Raw genomic sequence first — 24,612 nt, forward strand, 5'->3', positions numbered from 1 at the left:
AGCCAAATCATTATGGCTCATCTAATGATTTGTAGCTCTAACTTTTCTGTTAGGAACTTGTGCCATTTATGCCTGAATGCAAAAAAATCCCATTCTGGAGTACTAGATCTATTGGGGTGATCAGTTAAGTTATACAAACATGTAACCACTAGGCTGTACACCTGAAACTAATATATTGTATGTCAACTATAACTGAAAATTGAAAAATCAATTTCCAAAATCCCATTCTTTCTACGTTTAGTGAATATTTTTTACAGTTGCTCCAATTATTTTCCTTTGCCCCCCCTCCACCCAGCCCACCCCCTTTCCAGTCAATCCCAACCCCATTGTCCACGGGTCCTGCATATATGCTCCTTGACTAATCCCTTCACCTTCTTTCAAGCAGTCCCCCCTCCCTCCTGCCCTCTTACCACTGTCAGTCTATCCCATGAATCTATGCCTTTGGTTCTATTTTGTTTAGTTTATTTTGTTTATTAGATTCTTCTTATAAGTGAGATTATGTGGAATACTACACAGCAGGAAGAAAGAATTTGTATGTTTTGTGACAACATGGATGGAACTGGAGAGTATCAAAATCCCATTCTCAATTATTAAGAAGCTCATACGTGTGTGTTCGTGTATATATATGTAACACAGCAACTAACGTTTATTAAGTTCCTACTGTGTGGTGGTGCCCAGGCACTCTGTAGATCTTTAATTCTCCCACTGACTCTAAACTTCTTCTCTTTTAATAATAACAGTAAACATTTAAACAATCAAATTTTAATGAAGAATAGCCATATTCATTAACACTACTTGTAGACACAGAAACACCATGCAGTTGTCAAAAACACCACTGAGCTTTATTTACATGTGGCCTTTCTACCAACTGCTCCTTCCTCTGGGTCAAGAAAATAAATAAAATTTAAAAACAAGATAAAACAATTATAAAATCTGTGAAGCATTAGAACAAATATTTAGAAAAAAATTTTGCTCCCCATTATTCAAAACACTAAAATACAAGCAACCACCGGAGCACTGGCCCATGGCCCCTTGGAGCAGAGAACAGGGCACTAGAGGGTGTTTCAGACATGAGAAAATAAGCCTAGGGAGGCTGACTTCCCTAAGGTCGCCTAACCAGGTGGGGGTGTAGTCTCAGTGGTTCATGCCAAAGGCATATATATGCTGTTGTTTCTAGGAATCACTTTGGTGTTGTGCCTTGTTATTTGATAGTCCCTGAGGCTGACCAAACTGGTGTGACTGCCTGGGGAGGTCCCTGTCTAGCCTACATGGCTAGCCGGCCTGTGAGTCTCACATTTAAAGCTCAATACTGAGCTCTTGATCTGGTCCACTTTTGAACAGGAAGCTGAGCCTTTTGAGGAGTTGACTGTTGGACACTGATTTCTCTTATTTCTTGACTCCTGCAACTCTCTCTCAGCCAGCCTTTCTCTTGGAATTGCTACAGGTCCAGGGAGTGCTGCACAATTCAAGAGTTGATTAAAAACTGCCTTGTAAGGTTCCCAGTTGCTTTGGGTGAGTTTTTTCAAAGTCAGGAATGACAAATGAGTTCTTCACAGGAACAGGGGTTGTGATGCACATACAGCCATTTTGAGGATTCTGAGTCTGACTTCAGCTAAAAGAGTACTGATTGATTAGTGATGTCTGGCACAAGCCTGAGGGGAGGATAATAGTAGGGAGTGGCCTAACTTTTTTGCCAGGTGTAAGTCAAAAGAACCTGCAGGAGTGGGCCATGTTCAGGCTGCGCCCTTCTCTCCACAAACGTTTCCCTGTTGGGCCATTTTTAGCACTGCACTGGATGCATAATTGAGACTATAGCAATGCCTGAGGTCCCTCACCCCCAGCCTCGTAGTTAAAGCCTGGAGAGAAGGCAGGTTTACTACACAGATTTTAACACATGGAATCTACTTTTAGTGTAGGGTCTGAGCCTCACCCCATCTTCCCAGACTTTTCTTAGTCTTTTCTATAAACACTAGAACCTTCAGTGGCTCATTTCTATTGTGCATAACAGCCCAGGCTGCTGGGAAGATTGTCTCTTCCTGACAAACACTGCCAGGCAGCCAGATTAGATTGATTCTGATTAACAAACAGGATCTTGAACAAGAATTTTTAATCCTAATGCAAGGATGGCTTGGAACCTTTAAGGTTTCTGAGTAGCTCTTCAGAACTGCTGGGAGGCCAGGGACCAGATAGACCAAAGGACTCCGACATCTCATCTTTTCTTTGCTGCCTCAGGCAGATGCTGAAAGCAGAGCATAAGTTTGGGCACTTTCTTACTCTTTGACCAAAGTTAAATCAGCAGCAAGAGCTCCTGACCACAATGGTGTCACACATAGCCGTGATATTCCTCAGCAGGGGTCTGAACATGTGGAATCTGCACTGGGGCCCAGCCTTTGCCTCCCTTCTCAATCATGTAATTGGAAAAACCCACCTTCTTTCTAAAAGGCTTGCACTTCCATTGTAGGGACCATCTTGCTGCATGCCTCTAGCTAGCATGGGAGGCAGCTTCCATCCTCCCCAAACGGTGAAACCAGTGTGACCAGCAGCAGGGACCCTCATGGGGGACTCCTGAGGTACCATCACTGTATCTGTATCCACAATGGGAAGTGGTAAACATCAGACACCATCTGATCCCTGACCTTCTGCCCTTCAATCCTTCCACGTCACCCCCAAGAGTTCTGAGGTGCCAGACTTAGGTTGTCACTCAGTCCTGGAAAACACTGACAAGAATGGAGTTTGCAAAGTTTTCTTTTACCAGGACAAACTAATTTTCAAATTAGGATCCTGTACCATTTATAATCTCTTCCTTTCAGTGTCAGTTCAACTGCTGACTCAGGAAAAAGAAGAGTAACTGGGGATGGATCCTGAAGTTTTTAAGCGGTTTCCATATTTCTTGGAAGCAGCAGCAGTTTCCCAGCAGGCTTCCAGGTCTGACACTGCCTTTTGTTTACATCAAGTCACAAATTTACAGAACTGCAGTTGGCCAGAAACAGGTTGTCTTCCGAGGATTTTCAGTTTCACACACTGAATTACCCACTGAGCCATCACCTCTATTCCCTTATTTAGTTCCCTGCTGCCTATTTCAAAGGATGCCCTCAAACACATTAATTCATTTTCTTTCAACATTTGGCCATTCTTGTGTTCAACTGTATTTACTGCTGCCATGTAATGAGATACGCAAACCAACTTTAGCTTTTAATAAACAACTCAAGTTTTTAGCCTCCTATTCGCACTGAGAATATTCTGTAAATTAAAAAATTCTGAGTTCAAAAAGGAGGCTAGAGGCTAAAATCTACACACACAAAATAAAAGATTTCAATGTAAATTTTACTATTTTATTAGTGAAAAAACTACAAGCAGAATTCATAAATAGACATTTCTATTTAAAGCAAGAAAATGATAAAGTGGCTTCTAATAACATAGTCGTGCACATGCCAGTAACAGGAATATATTAACATCTTTTATTTGCTAGACAAAGAGCAGTGTCCAATATAAATTTCCCCAAAACATTTAAGACCTGTGAATTTCTGACCAGTTCACAAAACCACCAACTGACACTTTAGCATGAAGAAAAAAACAAACCTAAGACTGTCAGCTCTAAGGACGTTACAGAGCAGAAACTTCCAAAAGCGTTATACAAGCTGTCTTTCTGGGCAAATGAAAAATATAGCTCGTATAATACATTAACAAAAATTCACAAGATTATGTTTTGACATACTTAACAAGCATTCTCTATTTGTCTCCAACAAACAAAGCTAAGGAATAATGTAACCATCTTTACACAGTAAATTAAGGTTACAAGTCATACACAAGAACAGAACTGCTTGCGCATTAAAAACTGTTCAGCTCCATTGTCATACTCTAAATGTTGGCTCTTAAACCATTTTCGGTTACATACAAGCAAAGGTTATTATATATTCAGCAATTAATAAATTTTCAATAATTTAAGATATGGTAGCTTAAAAAGTAGACTGAGAATGGTCTTGATAAGGCAGGTGAAACATCTTAGTGGAACTAAACTCACAGAAGCTTCTGCCAATGTTTTAAAATAACTACACCGAAACTGAAAGGTCTGGATTAAAATGTGTGTCAAGATGTTTTTACTTTTCTTTCACTGCATGACTCAAACAGAGCATGTCAGGTAACTGTGTGTGCGCATACATGAGCGATAGAGTGGTGTTAAAACAAATGGAAATTTGCAAGTGTTAACACTGTGCTTTTGTTTTTGTTTTTATAACCTGCTTACTGTGCCACTGAATACCAAGTATTTCTGGCCCTCTTTTAATATATATTTTTCTAATCTACACTAGTGTTTTTACACACTGCCTACTAGGTGTAGGGCAAAATGCAAATGCAGGAAGTTACATGAATTCCATTTCCAGAATACATGCCTGAGAGATGTCATCATTTCAGAAATTAAAAGCCTCAAGTACCTACCACCTTACTACCTCAACAGAATAGACAATGGCAGCTAAAAGACTAGCCCAATAACATCTGATTGCTGAAAGAAGTTTCAATGTCAGCTGCAATTTCTATCAAAATGGCAATTTCATCCCACCTGTTCTAAAGCAATTCTCCCTTCTTCACTCTTCTCTATTCTTTAGTTTTATCACGGAGGCAAAACCAAAACCAAGACTTTGGCAACGAATTAGCAGCCTATGAGTAGCTGGTTAATTAGCTTTTTCCACTAATCTAGAGGTCCAATCACTTTACATGAAACTAATTTTGAAAAAGTTACAGCGTTTCTGAACAAAGTGCATACACCAAAACTTATTGGTTCAAAAAGCAGTGCAAACTATGAGTTTGGTGACATTTTTTTTTCTTTTCAAAAAGTTAATTTAAGAAACTTAGCAATTTCTTACATCTCTGGAAAATAAATATGGCTGATTAATTTACCCTCCCTGAGACCCTTAATAAAAGGAATATTAAAACTTTAGAAGGAATGTCTTTGCAATATCCCACTAATATTAAAATGTGGATTTAAAATTCATAGTCAAATCACTATGTATTATATATTCTGATGCTTACAGAGAGCATCTAATTTCCTTTGGTTCATTAATAAATACTTGAAAAATGTATTTAAGATAAGCATAGCTTGCATCCCACATACAAGCATTATTTTAAAAAGAGGGAAACATTGTCCATGCATTTTAGAATGGGATCACAGCAACAAATAGCACTGCTTTATAACCTTTGACTTTGAGAACAGAATTTGAATTATGGTACAATGGTAACTACAGAAGAGTTTTAATGTAAATGTGAAAGGCTACTCAAATCAAGCTGTTAATTTTTTTTAACTTGTTGCCTCCAGACAGAAGTTACTTCTTAAGCAAAACAGGTTTTTTCCGCACCAAAATGTGGTGCTTCCTTACAAATCAGCTGCCCTTGTATGAATCCCTAAAGTATGATCAAATAAGGAAGGTGACATCAAATTCCCATGCCTGAAAATGACCTTGAAGTCTATAAACTCTGGATGTGAACAGTAACAGTTAAATAGAAGCGAGACTAAATCTGAACAGAATGAAACATTTTAAACATGTGGGGTGTGGAATCATTAGTGGTCTTTGTTTTGTGTGTTTGCAATACAGTAAAAAAAGGAGTGAAAAATAGACTTTAAAACAGTCTACTCAAGCTCTCTTTATGTCAAGGAAGAAAAGAACACAGGTTCTCAGAAGTATGAGCTCTCCCTGCAACTCTGGCTGCTGCCACTCCAAACATTGACCACTTGAGTTCTTCCCATAGCAGAGAACTGAGTAATGTCTGGACTGAATGTATGGATGATAACAATTTTCATTAAGTAAAACAAACTAGATTTTTAAGAAGGGAAAAACATGCTTACAACTGAACTGGTAGGATAAGGGAAAGGAAGGGACACGAGGCAAACAAATTTCAATTCCAAAACCATCAATGCAATGTCGTGTGAAGTGGAAATAGGGATTTGCTTCTTGTATGGACCAAAAATATAGTTTAGATAGTTTTAATCCTAAAATAAAGAGACAATCTATAGATTTACCCCAGACATGAGTAGGGGTCTGGAAAATGGATGGAATTCAAGTTATAGAATACCATATTTTTATGAGCACTTAACCATAAATTTACATGAATACTTGGCATTCTGGAGCTAGCTTAGTTCCTTCTGAATGATAAAACCTCCCAACAAACCACCTGTGATTTGTCAGTTATTCCATTGCAAATGCAGGCTATGAAGCAGTCTTTAATTTGAGATCACATTGTTTAAAAATATATATTTTCATATTGTCCAGTATTCTTTAGACAGATGAGAAAGAGTCAAGTTCCCACATGGTTTGGAACACACTTCAGGTAAGACTGATTTTAATTTAGTTTCAGCTCTTTTGTAGAAGGGACTGTCCCAGATCTGTAACTGTTCAATGTTGTATTCACTTCACAGTGTATCAAGCACCAGCGTTGCCATGGATTGGTTTCAAATAACCCTTTATATATATTTTTATATTTATATATATAGTTATATCAAAACTGATAGTACATAGTATAACTGGAAGAAAGAACTAAACTTAGAAGGATATGCTGAAAGGATGGAGTTTGTGAACACAATAAATAAAAGTCCCTCCCAACCCACCCCACCCAACAAAACAAAAAACCAGTTGTAATGTACATGGAAAATTGTGCACAGCAGTTTTTGTTTTTTTTTTTTTATAAAAAGTAGATTCAGAAGCACATCCAATTATAAATGATTGTTAGGAAAAATCATATAAAACAATGGAATACATAAAGTGTCAAGAGTAATTGTCAGGGTGCGAAATTCCTTGGTGGCCAAATGCCCATCGCAAGCAGAAATTATCCTGGCAGCATCACTAACAGGTCGATGTCCACAGAAGATTCTCCAGGGGTGCAAGCAGCATGGGCAGGTGGAGGATTTGAATTTCATACCCTGATCCATAGTTTTCACAATTCCATGTGCAATTTCAGAAAGATTCATCATTTACTGCTGACATGTCGCCCTTTGGAGTGGAGGAGCGGGAGGAGCCTTTGTCTGTGCTCTCCGACCCCGAGCTGCTCTGGTTCTGCTGTTCAGACCCTGCGCTGGAGGTCACTGTGGATGAGGATGTGGAGGAAGAGCGAGTCTTTTCCTTAAAGTCTGTGATAATGACGGTGACGTTGCCCACAGTTACTGCCAACTGCTGTGCAGTGCTCCTGTCCACGTTTTTCAGCCGGGGCCTGAAAGCAATACCACAGAGGAACAGCCAATTAAACAAGCTGTGGACTAAAAATGATGTCTGACAGACATTATTAATACAGAGATTTCATGACAATGTGGCAATGAATCTGAAGTGTCACCACACATGCCAAAGCTTTAACACAAAATCTGCTGTAATTTCAACAATAACAGAAAACACCTTCAGTAAGCAAAGCCTTGGACGACTCCAAAATTATCATCAATTGATCTTGTCTCCTGTTTTGACCATAGTGATATAGAGAAGTGTGTGTGTGTGTGTGTGTGTGTGTGTGTGTATGAAGTTAATAGTGTCATACTCTACCCCTTCTTAGCCTACAAACCTACAGGCACAAAACTATCTGAGTTCTTGATTATGAATAAGGAGATTATGAATAAGCAAATCAGAGCAGCACTTCAGTATTTTATTCTAGTTTCAAATACCTTGAGGTGTGATTCGATTCACTGGTCTTTGTTGTAGCATTTGCAGACTGTATGCTGTTTGCTTCGCTAGGAGGATCTTTCAGAATATCAGACTTTGGTCTAAAGAGGGGGAGGTATACCAAGAGAGGCATTTAAAGATACCTTTGATTCATCTGCAAAATAATATACTGTGCTGAGTTACCCAGGAACTTACTTTGTTTTCTTGTTGGCATTTTTCTTAGTAACACTGGGACTAATTTCCTTATCTTTCTCGGGTTTCTCTTTGTCTTGCTTCTCCACCTTCTCCTTCTTCTCCTTCTTTGGAGGTGGAGGGGTGGCATACTGTTGTGCCACTTGCTGTGCCACCAGCTGAGAGTTGATTCGAGGTTTTCTACAACATTCAAGAAAAGACATATCCTTATTTATTTTTATGAATATTTCTTTCAGTTTTTATTTTTGTCTCTTAATTTCTTATTTTATTACTCTGTATCTGGTACCTCAAAACTCAATTATATTGCACTATTTCTACATTACTGCTTCTCTGTAGCATGGATGAGTCCATAAAACTTTTCCTCTTTCAAATTCACTTTCTGTACGACTGCCTTTAATGACATACACAGAAAGCAGTAAAAATGCCTTTCAGCCAATAAAAAAAAAAAGGACACTTTCTTGCTGAGGACACTTATTTCCTTTGAGCTGTCAAGATTATACAGACTGACAGCTTTCAAATACTCCTGCTGCAGAGGGTTACTCTCATTTTATTAAATGGATACTGGTAATCCCTTGAAAAGAGAATAAAATCAGAATTGAGGAGTGATATTCACTCCTCAATATAATTATTCCAATGTGGTCTGCTCCCCTGCAGCTCTGTGACTGGTTTGGAGAACACACATAGAGCAATAAAAGGTAACTGTGGTTCGTACTAGCTCCCAAAGGGATGAAGACTGAAAGTCAATATAAAGAATCTTAGACAATACATTCATTGTGATATCAATCATTATGTCCCTACCCATCTCCAACTGACACGGGCTCTTAACACTATCGCTTACAAATTTTTAGTGATGCTAAACACTTCTTACAATGACTGATCATTCAGACTCAAAGGGGAAAAGAAAGGAAGAAAGGAAACCCTATCTGCCGTTTCTATATAATATTAATTTTCAAAAACAGTCACATCTAGATCAACATGTACAGCACGATAAGCTCTTCAAGTACAAGGTGCAGAAAGAAACACCCAAATGGATCCATTCATGAGGTGAAACTGACTGGCTGCCACAATGTAACGATCCCCTTCAGGCAGGCCCTATAACTCCCTTTTCCTTTTCCCAAGACAGAGGACTACACAAAATGAAAAACAAACCTAGGAAAACAAAACAAAAATAAAGCTTCCATCTTTAGTAATTCTGGCATTTTTTGGGGAAGAAGATAAAGAAGAGTTGTTAGATACATGATACACTGACCCATTAAGTTAAGCAGTTACTGGATTATTGAGCACCTCTTGGGAGCAGGATGCTTACTCCACAACCACATCAAGGTGAGCTGAAGCATGGAAGGCACTGGATTTGTTCTGAGTATTTTAGTACTGGTTCAGTGGTAGTGTGGCTTTGCCAGAGAACATACCAACAAAGGTGTGCAATCTCAGAGCAAGGTTCCCATTGGCCTCCATCAATACACGCCTTGGTCACGGGGTGTCACACCATGAACGCCAGTCAGGTACACCTCAGCCTGGATCACAAATGGCCTCACTTGTCACTGAGCAAGGGATTCAAACACAGATGTGAAGTATCCCTAGAGAGAAAGGGAGGAATGTTCTTACTCTAAAGCCTGGTCCCCAAATGTGCAGAGGATCCCACATGAAAAGTAACTTTCTGTTTTTACAGTTTCTAACAAAGGCAGCAGTAGCCATCTAACACATTCTACTCCTTCAAAGAGAAGTATTGGGTTGGCCAAAAAGTCGGTTATGTTTTTTCCACATGATGGCTCTAGAGTACTTGGTTTGTTTTTAACTTCATTCAAAATAATTTTATTAGATTGTACTGTGACAGCTGTCGTGCCAGCATGCATTAAAAAAACATCAAAATTGGTGAATTTTTTTGTGCAGCCATTTTAAGATATGCAACATTTTTGGTATATGATGCTTTATTATTTCAGGAAAGGTTAAATGTAACTGAAACACAAAAAAGAAAGATTTGTGCAGTGTATAGAGAAGTTGCTGTGACCAACTGACCATGTCAAAAGTGGTTTGCAAAGTTTCTTTGTACTACTGACATTTTGGTCAAATAATTCTTTCCTGTGGGGCTGTCTTATCCATTGTAAGATATTTAGAAGCACCCCTGGCCTGTCCCCTCTAGAAGCCAATAGTGGGTGACAGCCGACATACTCAAAATATCCAAATTAATGAAGTTATTGGTAAAAATGTGACTTATTTTACGGAAATAAGTCACCGGCTTTTTGGCCAACCCAATATAACTAAGCTAATACTTACAAAGATTAATTGCCACTAGGAACACTTCACAAGCACTTGCTGGGGACATAACAGATGAGCTGTCTGCAGGGATTACCAAACAGTTTTAAATCAAATAAATGAGAGTGCCATATACCAACTAAGACTCAGCCAGGGTTAACACAGTGAATCAATCATTAAAACTATGAAAAACTACACCTTGATGGAGAATTTCAATGAAACCAGGTATGTACATTCCTTCAAGGAAACCCACCAAAACAAGAGCAGAGATGGACATCAATCTAAGAGTATCTACAAAAGAGACGGTAACAGGTATTCCCAATGCCTGCCCCAGAGAACTCCCAGTTTAATCAAAGGCTCATCCAATCACAGTTAAGAGGAGCTTGTCTGACTCTAGGACATACATTTATGATGTCACTTACTACGTTACACTAAATAGCCAACCAACTAACTATACTCCTCAATGGCAAGACTGCTATCTCAATCATCTTTGTCAATAAATTCATCTATCGGACAAACAAACAAACAAACAAACACTGCAGAGAAAGACAAAGTAGGATGAGGATTGAGAACAGGGGCCCAAGCTTTAGTGATCAGGAGTAGCTGCCAACTCTTGAAAGAACAAGCCACATAGGATCAGGGCTGTGAAAATGATGGAAGTAAACTGCCAGAGGAACAACACAGAGCAAGCATGAAGCCTTCTTTGAGAATGGTGGTGTTGAGGTAAAACATGGCCCCAGCTACTACTGGAAGGGTCCGAGGGGATTTCTATATGGGAAAGGGAGACACATTGTGTAGTACACTGAAAGAGGCAGAAAGATCATAGGTTGACAAGAGACAGGGGTTAATGCACTGGACAAAGGAAATAAAGAACATACTCAAAAAAAGTCTTGGGAAAGAAATGGGGACACTTTTTTTCTGAGACAGGAGAGGGATGCTAGGTAAAAGGGGGTTGTAGGCAGAATATGGAAATAAAAAATCAGAGAAGAGATTCAGAAACCATGGACATTAGAAATGGTGCCTGGTTTGGTGAGCAGCAGGCACTAACAGCAGAAGGGATAGCTGGTGATGAGCAGAGAGAAAATAAAGTTACCATACTGGTATCTCACAAATTGTCCTTAATGGCACGAGTATGACATGCCTTATACTACAGCTCTCAGCTAGCCACACATCACACTTATCCAGAACGGATTATTCTCTAATGAGGCCAGTATACCAAGGCTATGGGCATACTGTGGACAATGGGTGAGTCACTCAACTGCATGTTTCTGCTACTGGCATTCTCTAACACTTCAGCAAATACATCCTCAGAATTCTTTGGCACATGCATCACAATCCAGTATCTGTAGCACAATATCTACGTGTACAAAAGGTAAAATATGAGCTATAATTCTTAATATGTAGCATGAGTGCAGAACTGCATGCATGTTCTCATGTGTTTCTAAAAAAATGAATTTGACTAGAATGGTTAGGTACTCCTCTCCTCTAATGGTCAGCCAAGGCAAAATTTCACAAATGAAAGGACCCAGGATTATTTTTACAAAAAAATATGGGGTGTTTGCTAAATCCACCTGTGTTGTCAAAATTATTGCTGTGTTCTAAATGTCGTATGTCTCCATCCTAAGTAACTAACTCAGCCTTTCTCCATAAACAAACCTCAACAACAGATGAGCACTTATTACTTTAATTATTACAGCTACTTTTTCATGTTTATTCCCCCAGGGTCAGGAAATGCAGATGAGGTAGGAAAATATACCTAATTAATTTTAAAAAGGCACACAGTGTTTCTGAACAAAGAACATTCCAACACTTACTGGTTCAAAAAGCAGTGCAAACCTCTTGGAAGCGGCAGGTAAAGAAAACTAGAAGGGCCTCCAATGTGAGACCTCCCACAAGATCTGTTCTTGCAAGAAGGTGCAACTGTGTCCGAACTGTTCTGGCAGATCTGTTCCCTCCTTATTTCTAGGCTAATACACTCTGACCATGTGGCAGAATGGAAATGGCCAATGTCCAGTAATAGAACTACACACACTTCACTCCCATGGGGCCAGGGAAGCTAGCCCCCAGACCAGACATGACAAACTGCGCCTGAAGTTGGAGAGGTATAGTTGACTCACAGGCGGCACAGGACAGGCGCACATACTCTAGAGAAGGAACTTTTATCGCCATTTCAAACATTAAGAAGATGGAGAAGCAGAAAGATTAAGCAACTTATGTTAAGTCGCTGAGCTGGGATTTTTAACCCAGATCCATCTGGATTCTCCATGGGCTTCTCTTACAAAGATAACAGCAAATGAGTCTCTCCACCTCCCAAAAGCCCAGGCTTGTTTTGATGCATGTTTGTGTATACAGGAGACTGGGGGTAAGTAAGGGTGATGTGACTCCAGCACAGGGTACTTTGGATGAAAAACCCAGGTCAATCCCAGTCTACACTTTAGCTAGACACCTCCCAAGAGCCCCATTACCCTCATTAGTCTCACCACCTTTACTGTGGCAAGAAGAAGACTACTGGGGTATCCTTCAGGGAAGAGAAAAGGGCAGGAAGGAGCCAGCAAGAATGTTTTCTACTGCCTTTGGAACAAGTGCCTATAAGGAATGAACCCTTATCATGATATTTAAAACTGCTTATCAGTGAGAAATACTTACTTCCCACTGATTTACATTGCTCAATGAAGTCTTCTAAGTGTCACACAACAAACTGTAAATAGCATGTTTAATTGGCAGAAATTTCAACATATAGAAAGTCAATTTTTTGATATGGAGCTGAGAGCCTAGATTCTCCAAAACTACCTAAGTTTCTCAACTAACACACCCTAAATAAGCAATTAACAGACTCAGATACTGAGACAAATTTGACGGATGTCAGTTGAGAGGGAGGTTGGGGGACTGGGTGAAAAAGGTGAAGGGACTAAGAAGCACGAACTGACAGTTACAAAAGAGTCATAGGGATGTGAAGTACAGTATGGAAACATAGTTAATAACACTGTAATAACTATGTGTGGTGCAAGGTGGGTATTAGACTCCTGTGGTGATCACTTCCTAGGATATATAAAATGTCCAACCACTATATAATATAATGTCCAACCACTATATAATCAGTGACACTAATATAATGTTGTATGTCAACTATAATAGAAAAATAAAGAGTATTTTTATGGAAAAAATTGTCTTCTTAAAATTATTTTATAGATCTATTGCTACTTCAGTAGCATTTACAAATGGAAATCTGTTGTGAAATTGCAATAACAGGCACCATCTGGAAAACATATTTATTTATTTGCATTTAAACAGCTACTATCTCAGAAAAGTCTATTCCATAAAAAGAGAAGTAAATCTTTATCTGGGTACACCTTAATTTTTAAAGAAGAAAAATTTTCAGAGTTTGAGCATACATAAATGAATGAACACACGGGAGATCACAAAACAGTATCTTTTGGGATTGTTTTGATATGTGTACTCGTGCCACTTTGGGGAAGACAGGCAAACCATTTTTAAAGAGGTATTTCTCCCATATACCCTTTGCCTTTTTTACTTGTGCACTCAGGGGAACCTGAGATCTTACCACTGGTTTCTCACGTGCTTCTATGTCCCCCAGCTACCACAACAGCAACAAGGCAAAGACATGTCCTTGTGGTTAAGGCAACAAAGAGCTGGAGGCACCTCTGACAAATCCTATCTTTTCCTTGATTATGTCCAGCTCTTCTTAAATTACCATTTGTGCATTTTGTACACTTACAGAATTCTATCTGGTGTTTCACTTCTCAATTAAAATACTGAAGGCCCTGAATCCAGACAAAGGCCCTGAAATCCAAAGGCCCTCAAACCAGACAACTCATCCAATCCATCAAAAGTGGGGGGGGGGGGGGGGGGGGGGGAGGAAGGAGGTATTCGACAACTTACAAAATGTCTTCAAGTCAGCTTCCATTGCCCTTGAGTTCTTTGGATATTACTTTTACAACTCCCCAACCCCTCCTTTGCCTTGGCAATTTGTTAGTTGAAGAATTAGCAATTGCAAAGTTTTAAGAACTCTGTGAATGCCTTTTCCACTCAGCTCACTCTATCAGGAGCCTAATTCTTTAGGATAGATCACATTATGGTACTGTAATCACAAGGAGCCTCTCAGTGATGTTTTCCTCTCCCTGCACTCAAAAGATCATTGTATACATGGCACTGGTCTGGCTAAGATATTTATCCCACCCAACAATAACTGAATTTTTCCATTTCTGATGCCCCAAACATATATACCAGCTTGGAACAAAGCAAAATACTCTGTGCATGTCCATTATGCAATAACACCTACTGACTAAAATATTTAAAAAATAAAATGGGAATAACAGTAAATCCAACCTCAGGGAACTGGCTAGGCCAAATGTGTAAAAAAGTGCTTTATAAACTGTACAACTTTTTTCTTTGCAAAGTTAGCTGTTAAAGCCACAATGAGGTTAATAAATCAGATCTTTGTTTGAACTAGTCTGCGTACAATAATGTATTCTAAGTTATAAACAATCAAACTGCAAACACACTTGCAAATTAGTCAACACTTGGATTTATCTCTAAGGCAATGTAAATGTCAAGTATCAGAGTCTGTCTATCCCAACCATACCCAGCACTAAACATGAATGGCTACTGGCTTTGATGACTAATTCAGAAAAGAGGCCTACAAGAACTTGTTTTCTGTTCATTTTACCCACCACACTCAACTTATTCTATTTTTTAAATACCAGTGATAACTTAGAGGAGAAAATGCTGTGAGCAAAACACAGAAGAGTTCTAACTCCAACATTAATAAACATGAGACCTTACGTCAGATAGGTATGAGATTATCGGGATGATCACTTAGGAAGTTATGTAATGTCTGACTGCTGGAGTACATACCTGAAACTAGTAATATTGTATTGTCAATTGTAATAGAAAAATAAAATATGACTTAAAAAGATAAATCACACACACAAAAATAATCATGACACCTTAAAATGTAATATAAGACTTAAAAACTCTAAAAATATATAAAACATACTTAAACAGGCTACTAAAAGGGCTCTTTCCCTTCCATCTTTAGTTTTTATTAAATGACTAATGTTCCACTTTATCTTCAACAAATCTGCTAAGTCACTTCCGGCAAGATGGAGGAATAGGTGGATGCAACGTACCTCCTCACACAACCAAGATTAGAACAACAATAATTTATAGACAGAATAACACTCAGAACTGACAGAGGATTTATCTGAATGGAAGTGGGACAGCCAAGAAGTTGAAGTAGACCTGTACATCCAGACTGGTAGGAGAAGATGAGCTGGGCAGGCACGGGGCTGGTGCGGGTCGGCGGTGCGCGGAGGTCGGGGAAAACTTGGCGCGAAATCGGCGCAACGGCCATCCGGGGTGCAAGAATGCAGCGGTGATCCCTGAGTACGCAAGCTGCGACTGGCGGACCCAGTGAGGCAGCGATTGTGGACCAGGGCAGAGCTCGCAGCCCAGGATCCCAGAGAAGGGTCTGAGCCCAGGAGAACAGAACTACCGCCATTGTTCCCTTCCATCCCCGCTTCCGCCCCCACCCCCACATATAACGTCACAATCTAGCGACTGGGGTGCCCAGCCCCGGTGAACACCTAAGGCTCTGCCCCCCACCATAACAAGAGCGACCAGACCGGAAAAAAAAAAAAAAGAAGAGACAGGGAAAGACATGTTTCCAACAGAACAGATCAGTCCCCCAGGACTCATCCTTTTGAGCGACCAAGAAATAGCCAATCTATCAGATGCACAGTTCAAAACACTTGATCAGAAAGCTCACTGAATTGGTTGATTTTGGGCGCAATTTAGATAGAAGGATGCAGGTTACCATAAAAGAGATGCAGGAAGATATGCGGAGGAGAGCCAATAGTGAAAGGAAGGAATCTGAGTCTCAAAACAATACAGTGGACCAGAAGGAAGATAGAATCAACCAAGTAGGAAAGCATGATGAAATAAGAATTAAAAAAATCGAGGAAAAACTTAAGAGCATCCAGGACACCTTTAAACATTCCAACATCCGAATTATAGGGGTACCAGAATGGGAAGGGGAAAAGCAACAAATGGAGCACGTACTGGAACAATTAATAAAGGAGAACTTCCCCAATCTGGCAAAGGGAACAGTCTTCCAAGAAATCCAAGAAGCTCAGAGAGCCCCAAAGAAGTTGGACCCAAGAAGAAACACACCAAGGCACATCATAATCATATTAGCCAAGGTAAAAACAAAGGAGAGAATCCTAGAAGCAGCAAGAGATACGGGACAGTAACCTACAAAGGAGTTCCCATCAGACTGTTAGCTGATTTCTCCAAAGAGACCTTACAGGCAAGAAGGGGCTGGAAAGAAATGTTTCAAGTCATGAAAGACAAGGACCTACATCCCAGATTGCTCTATCCAGCAAAGCTCTCATTTAGAATGGAAGGGCATATCAAGTGCTTCTCAGATAGGTCAAGTTAAAGGAGTTCATCATCACCAAGCCCTTATTTTATGAAATGCTAAAGGGACTTATCTAAGAAAAGAAGATAAAGAAAAGACATGTATAGTAAAAGGACAGCAAACTCACAATTATTAACAACCACGCCTAAAGCAAAACCAAAAGAAACTAAGTAAACAACTAGAACAGGAACAGAACCACAGAAATGGAGGGCACATGGAGGGTTAGCAGCAGGGGGGTGGGAGGAGGAGAGAGGCGGAAGAGGTATAGAGAATAAGTAGCATAGAATGTAGGTTGAAAATAGATAGGGGGAGGGCAAGAATAGTACGGGAAAAGTAGAAGCTAAAGAACTCATAAGTGAGACACACGGACATGAACTAAAGGGGGAAAACGTGGGTGGGAGAGGGGGGTATAGGGTGGAGGGGAGAGAAGGGGGGAAATGGGACAACTGTAATAGCATAATGAATAAAATATATTTAAAAAAAAAACAAATCTGATAAGTTAGACAGCCACTAAGAACAGAGAGGGTTAACAATCAGACCAAAGAGAATCAGAATCCCTGGACTGTTATCAGTCTGATACTCTTTCAGCTACACCATACTAGGCTGAGAGCTTTTTAAGAAAAGGGTTTTAATACCTTTTAAAATTTTCTGTACCTTTTTCATATCTGCTGAGGCATTGCTAACAATTACCAATCCAATGTATCCTAGTCCAATGAAGAGTAAGTAACAGAAGAGGAAATATGGTAGATCATTTGCTTTACAAGTAAATTCCCAGGTAAGTGCTTTCTTTTATTTTAAAGGACTGATAATCTTTAGAGAAATCTGCTCAGTTATGGGAATACAAAACCACACAAGAGCTCCAACCTAATTCTTCCCTGACAGCAGGAACATAGGACCTCACACTAGTTGTTAGTTCCTGGTGTAGGCCTATGCCAGCACTAGTCCGACCTGCTGATTTTGCTGTTGGAAGATCAGTCAGTACTCATGGCCAGGAGCTGCTTTTGCCACAGTGTCTAGCCATGCCACACCAGGGTTATAAGGACTCTATGTGACTCTGTGACCCTCAGTGAAGACAATCATCATCATACAATGGATAATTTAAAAAGTCAATTGTCACATAACTTCGCCAGGATCAGACCTTGCACAGCATTAATTTCCCTTTGATCACCAAATACCATCTCTTCTTGCCATTATTTTCTTTACTAAACAGTTCTTTCCCTCATGTAAACATCTGTCTTCATCAAATTTCTCAAATCTTTTGGCTCATTTTCTAGAATGAGCTACTGGGTGAACCTGAAGGGATCTTAGTTTGCATTCTAGGTTATTCTTTCCCACCAGTACATATCCTTGACTCAGGAGAACCATTCTGTCTGTACCAGACAAGCAACATTTCCCCTCAATTCTGACTCCAATTGTCCAATTTAAAAAAAAAAAAAAAACAAGACAAAATAAAACAAACAAACAAAAAAAAAAGAGTTCTGGTCAAGGTGGAGACATAGGTAGAAACGCCTTGCTTCCTCGCATAACCAAAAGAAGGATAACAACCAATCTAAAAACAATAAACAACCACAAGTGCCAGAAAACCAAACTGCATGGGACTCCAAAACCAAGGAATTAAAGATACATCACTCAGAACGTTAGGAGTCCGGCAACCAAGCAGAGAGAATGCACAGGCGAGGCATGGCTGGTTAAGAGGACTCTCAGCAAGGGAGCAGACTATGCAGACAAGACATAGCTGGCTGAACAGGAAACCTAAGACTCAAAGCTAGTGGTAAACTATTGCCAGGGTTTCCATAGCAGGAGAAACTCCCAGTCTCACATGAGAGTTTGTTGGAGCAAGCGAGCTACATTGTTCCCTCTCTGATTTCTCCCCCACAGAGTGTGTCACAACGCAGCAAAGAGGGTTGCTTCATCTGGGTGAATACCTAAGCACCCCCCACCCCGCTACAACATAACAAGTGCACCAAGACAAAGAAATATGGTTCAAATGATAGAACAGATCAAAATTCCAGAAAAAGTGCTAAGTGACAAGGAGATAGCCAAAGTATCTGATGCAGAGTTCGAAACACTGGTAATCAGGATGCTCAGAGAACTGATTGAGCTCAGTTGCAAAATGAAGGAACAAACAAAGATTACCCAAAGTGAAATAAAGCAAAATATACAGGGAACCTATTGTGAAGGGAAGGAAACTGGAACTCAAATCAATGATTTGGAACAAAAGAAGAAATAAACATCCAACCAGAACAGAATGAAAAAATAAGAATTCAAAAAAAAAAAAATGAGACGGCTTAGGAAACTCTGGGACAATTTTAAGCACTCTACCATCAAAATCATAGGGGTGACAGAAGGAGAAGAACAAGAGCAAGAAGTTGAAAAATTTATTTGAATAAATAATTAACTTCTACAATCTGGCAAAGGAAATAGACTTCCAGAAAGTCCAGGAAACCCAAAGAGTCCCAAGGAAACTGGAACCAACGAGGAACACACCAAGGCACATCATAATTACATTACCCAAGATTAAAGATAAGGACAGAATCTTAAAAACAGCAAGAGGAAAGGAGACAGTTACCTATAAGGGAGTTCCCATAAGAGTACCAGCTGATTTCTCAAAAGAAACCTTGAAGGCAAGAAGGGGCTGGAAAGTAGTATTCAAAGTCATGAAAGGCAAGGACCTACATCCAAGATTACTCTATCCAGCAAAACTATCATCATTTAGAAGGAAGGGCAGATAAAGTGCTTCCCAGAGAAGGCCAAGTTAAAGGAGATCATTACCACCAAGCCCTTATTATATGAAATGTTAAAGGGACTTATATAAGAAATAGAAGATCAAAAACTATGAACAGTAAGATGACAACAAACTCACAACTATCAACAACTGAACCTAAAATAAAAACTAGAACAGGCACAGAATCAGAGAAATGGACATTACAGGGAGTGTTTTTAGTGGGGAGGGGGAGGGGAGGAATGGGGGGAATACAGGGAATAAGAAGTATAATTGGTAGGCATAAAATAGATGGGAAGAGGTTAAAAATGGTATAGGAAACAGAATTCAAAGAACTTAGTTCATATCCATGGGCTATACATATAAGGGGGGGCGGGATAAGGAGGGTTGGGGGATGCAGGGCATAGGAGGGATAAAGGGGGAAAAACTGGGAAAACTGTAATAGCATAATCAATAAAATACACTAAAAACAAACAAACACACACACACACACACACAAACAACCTTCCCCCACAACCAAGTCATCCCTTTTTCCCACCTATTTTTCCCCCTGTCACCTTCACAAATGATAAGGAGGGTATAGACTTTGAGTTAGGACAGCCTTTGGACTTTTATCCAGGGTCTACTACTAACTCAGGTAAATTACTTGAAATGGGAATGGGGCCACACCTAATTTAACAGGTTGAAGTCAAGATTAAATTAGGTAAAGTGTACTTAACTCTTGTCATAATATGTGTACACAGAATGTGTAGATGTTCAACAAAATAATTGATCTTAAAAATAATATACATGCTTCAAAGCACTTTTCCAGCTATGGATGCATACACCACTCTTTCTCAGCCACTAGGAAGTGAAGATATTTAAATGCAAGAGGCTGGTAAGCCTTCGTCCAGAAATGGTTCTAGAGGCAGAAATCCTTCACATTATCTTCCTGATGTTAACTATGCTGTGTAGCAGCAATAGCAGCACTAAAGATCCTCATGGACATAACTGCCAATTTTTCTGCATATTTTAGTATGACAGAATTTTGGTTTTGTAGATATTCCTTTTAAAAGAGGATGCCTTTAAGAAGCTATGAGACTTCAACTGTACAATATACACGGCACTATACACACTCACCAGATACAATTGGCTCCAACAGAACTAACATATCATTCTTAATTTAATAAATAGAACAATCTGAAATGTTCAACTCTAGATTCAAAATTATCATTTTTCAAATGTCTCTTATGCCCTGAAATCACACTTACTTAACATATAATTGAAATTGAGCACCACTACATGAAGGCACTGCAACTTTTCTGCAGCTCAGGAACATATATTCATTAAGTAAAAGGAGCTACAAGTGGTTTAGATTTTTTAAAACAAAAACATCTATTTTTAAAAGCCAACCTGGCAGCAATAGACAGATATCTCAGCCCGGTAGTTCTCAATGTGGTTCAGAGACTCCCAACGGCCCTCGACACCCTTTCAGGAGGGGTCTACAGGGCCATACCTGCTTCCATAATCATTTTATTTTCCATAATAATTGTAAGATATTACTAGCCTTTTATTTTCCAAAGACCTCATGATATCACTGCTATGACAGCTAATAAAATTTATGTTTGTATATTCTTGTGTTTTAAACATTTCTCAGTTTTATTTTCTGGTATGGGATGTATTTATAGATATAACTGACATAAGCAAAAGTTCCCTGGGGTCCATAATAATTTTAAAAGAGTGCAAGGGATCCTCTGACCAAGAAGCTTGTGAACTGCTACCCTACATCATGCCAAATATTTTACTGTGCAAGTTTGCTTCATATCATAGGAAGAGACTTTCTTTAGAAGGCTTCAATTCTTTCTCAGCAAAACTTCTAAAAGGAAACATGAAAAGCAGCCTCACCTTCAATTGTAGACTAAGAAAACATTCGGGGTGGGCGGTGGCATTTCAAACTTAGTAAGCACTAGAATAACTTTCAAGAAGTGGTCTTAAGGTATTTCAACCACAGACTATAGATCTTGCTTCCTTCCTTTTATTGTGGTCATTCAAAATGTCCCATAATAAATGTGCCTTTAGATCTCCCTCAGCTTTTATACAAAACCAAGTCCACTGAAGAACAAACAACTCTGACCAAATCCTCAGCAAGCAAAAGACCTATGATAAGGATTTAGTCTAAGTAGTGTTGTATTTTAGGGTCACTATCACTCCTACATCTTCATTGTCCATTTTCCTTCTAGACTAGGCACTAAACACCTTCATCCACCACGATGTCCTATCTGGTCATTTTTCATCTTCCCTTTAGTTATCTAACATGACACTACTGAAGCCATAGGTCCAAAAAAGAAAGTTTAATGCTTATTTCTCTGCTTGAAACCTTTGCCATCAACTAAGGCTCACAGAAGTAAACTTAACATCCTTGTTTGATCTAATAGGGATCCTCACAATTTAGTTCCACCATTCCTCACCGGCTCACCTTTCCTCTACTCACCACCCCAGGTTGCTTCTGAGTTGTAGCTCAAGCCACACCAAGACTTTATCTTTTCAAAAGATACTTTACCAGTCACTTATCTGCTGATCCCTAAGCTTCTTAGGTCACGTGCAGAACCTATACCTACTTTAAAACCCAGCTCAAATGCCACCATTTTCCCAATTTCTCCTGCCAAATAACAGTTTGTGGCCAAATCTGAGGGGCTTCCCATAACCACCCTGACATACTTCTGCTACTTAATGTTCTATATTATAATGTCTTACCTGCTTATCTGCCTCTGCCTACTCGATTATGAACATCTGAGGCAGAACGGACCCTTTAAACTTTATGCTGTACTTCCCAAACTTGCTTCAAAATAATTGCTTGTTTCCTGACAGTGGCTCACTTGATGCTGGCTACAAAGATATATGTCCTCTGTATAAGGTGGTGCAGACAGCAGATGCCACATCAGCATGTAACATCACATTGCATTATAATGCTGTGCTTAAACGTCTCTCTGTGCCTCAGAAGTGAGGGACTTTGTATAACTCATCTTTTCTACTACCATTCCCCAGCAAAAGGACTTAAGACATAAAAGGGTACCAATGAATACATCCAAATGCAGAGATAGAAGAGCTCCCAGTTTAAAAGAGGGGAAAAAAGTAAGAAGATTCACAGGTAACAGAATGCTTCCTGTAAGGAGGCACCATGTTGAATGGTCTCCATTCTCATAACTTTCTGAAGTTATTGAAGGAACCAAAGTCTAAAGGTCCAACAGTGAAAAGAAAGCTCAAGCAAGGGGAATTTAACCCAAGTCTATGCTCTTTGCACTAATCCACACTGCCCACCCAATGAATCTTAAGAAGGGAAATGAACTGAAGCCAATGAAAGCAAGGAAAACAAGCTGTAGCAAATGAAAACTAAAAACAGGTCTCTGAATCTGCCAATCAAGGTATTTCTCTTCCGTTCCTTCACTAGATTACACATATACCCATTACTCACCCACCTCTGCTCCCAACTGAAATATCCCAACTACTTTAACATATCCCAGCTACACTCACAACCATACAGGTATGAAAAAAGCAGGTTTTGACCTTCTGTTCCACAATGCCTTTTTTTTTTTAACTAGCTATGTCCAAGGATCTAGGACAAAATTCTTTAGAAGTCTAAGTCCTTCAGAAATGCTCTTGGCCTTTTGTTCCCCCAAAGTAAAAAGATCTATGGGTAGGGACAACTGACTTCTCAAAGCTTACTTTACCCTACATAGAAAAACCACATTATCACAAGAGTAAGTACTGTACCATCAAGTGGGAGAATCTCACACTACCAGCAAGCTCTCCAATTACAAAGATATACCTAAATCCCAAGCTTATACAAAGGGATATTGGATAAACTGGGGTGATGGCATAGTACATACGTGCAAACATGTGCCATTGTTCCGATATCAGAAGTTTTCAAGTTGGTATCCCACTCATTAAGTATCTCCCTTTGGTATCCAACTAAGCCAATTTGCATGAGTTGTAATACATCTGCAACAAGGTAAGGATGTTATGTTCCACAAATGACTTTCAAAGGTCTTTGAAAAGGACTTTTTTCTCTCTTAAACTAGGTTGCTACAAGTTTACTTTCTTCAAAGATTTCTTGAATGTCTCACTAATTTGCAAAGATAAAACAGATTTCTCTCATGTTTTTCTAGAATTCTGAAAATAAATTTTAAACATTTAATTTTTAACTACAATAATTTCAGAGTTCCTGTATACCTCCTCGCCCAGTTTCTAATGTTAACATCTCATATAAAATAGTATAATTATCAAAACCAGAAAATTAACACTGGTTTAGTTTACACTACTGTCAACTAATCTGAACACTTTTAAAAAAAATTCTCACCAGTTTCTGTGTCAGTGTCATGTCTAGGCTCCCACATCACATTCTGTCCTCATTTTTTGTTTCCTGTCTACAATTGCTCCTCAGTCTGTCTTTAATAGCCTTGACACTTTAAAAAAAAATTCCTCACCTGAGAACATGCTTAGAGAGGGTAAGGGATGGGATGTGTGTGTGGGCGGGAGGGGGCGGAGGGAGACAGAGATATTGAGATCCAACTGTTGACTCTTACTGATGCCTCAATGGGCGACCAAACCCACAGCCTAGGCATGTGCCCTGACTGGGAATCAAACCCACAACTGTACAGTTCACAGGGCAGTACTCCAACCAACTAAACCAACCTAGCCACACCAGCCAGGGTATATCTGATGTTTTCTTATGGTCAGAATGAGGTTACACATTTTAACAATTACACAGCAGAGATGTATGCCCTCTCAGGTGTTTTTCATAAACCACATTATCACAAGAATAAGCGCTTGTGGCATCAAGTGGGATATGATTATTAAGAGGTTCATGATGTTTCTATATCTTATTACTGGTGATGTTAACCATGATCACTTGGCTATGGTGGCATCTGTCAGGTTTCACGTTAATGTTACTATTCTTTAATAAACATCTCAGAAGAGATTATTTTGAGACTACATGTATAAATAAGCTGTTTTCCCTCAAATGTTCACTCACTAACTTTAGCACCCAAACGTGGATTCTACAAAAATTACTGCTGTTTTATGTTTTGTTTTGGCCTAATGGCAATTTTCTAGTTCCTCCTTTCCATCTCCATTTGCTATTTGAAAATTCTCGTGTAAGAGTTGTCTCTGCTCTCCTGTTTACTCATACAATTATCTGTATGTATAAATTTATGATTATTTTACCCTATAAGTTAACATCCAGTGCTACTGAAATGGGGTAGATCAGACCAGAGATTGTTGGGAGAACAGGGAAGACCCCAGTCCAGAGGAACCCCAATCTGGCACAAAAGGCTATTCTCCCTCCTGCCAGGAGAAGGCAGAGGGAAGGGGAGAGCTGCCCAGGCAGCAGATTGAAG

General features: G+C 39.4%; 1 protein-coding gene and 1 long non-coding RNA gene across 2 annotated transcripts in view; both read right to left on the reverse strand.

The window, feature by feature from the left end:
- Positions 1-3,318: 3,318 nt before the first annotated feature.
- Positions 3,319-24,612, reverse strand: part of LOC114501732 (RING1 and YY1 binding protein) — a 93,649-nt gene continuing 72,355 nt past the window's right edge. The window contains exons 3-5 of the mRNA XM_028518466.2: positions 7,827-8,003; positions 7,634-7,732; positions 3,319-7,194 (exon numbers count right to left, since the gene is read on the reverse strand). Of these exons, the coding sequence (XP_028374267.1) occupies positions 6,942-7,194; positions 7,634-7,732; positions 7,827-8,003 (529 nt within the window). The 3' untranslated portion in view covers positions 3,319-6,941. The remainder of the gene's footprint in view (positions 7,195-7,633; positions 7,733-7,826; positions 8,004-24,612) is intronic.
- Positions 14,499-17,963, reverse strand: LOC118501670. Its single transcript, XR_004904304.1, has 2 exons — positions 17,003-17,963; positions 14,499-15,180 (listed from the first exon to the last, which is right to left on the reverse strand). It is a non-coding gene; the product is annotated as an uncharacterized LOC118501670 (long non-coding RNA).

The sequence above is a fragment of the Phyllostomus discolor genome, chromosome 7, assembly GCF_004126475.2.
Source record: "Phyllostomus discolor isolate MPI-MPIP mPhyDis1 chromosome 7, mPhyDis1.pri.v3, whole genome shotgun sequence".
Lineage (NCBI taxonomy): Eukaryota > Metazoa > Chordata > Mammalia > Chiroptera > Phyllostomidae > Phyllostomus > Phyllostomus discolor.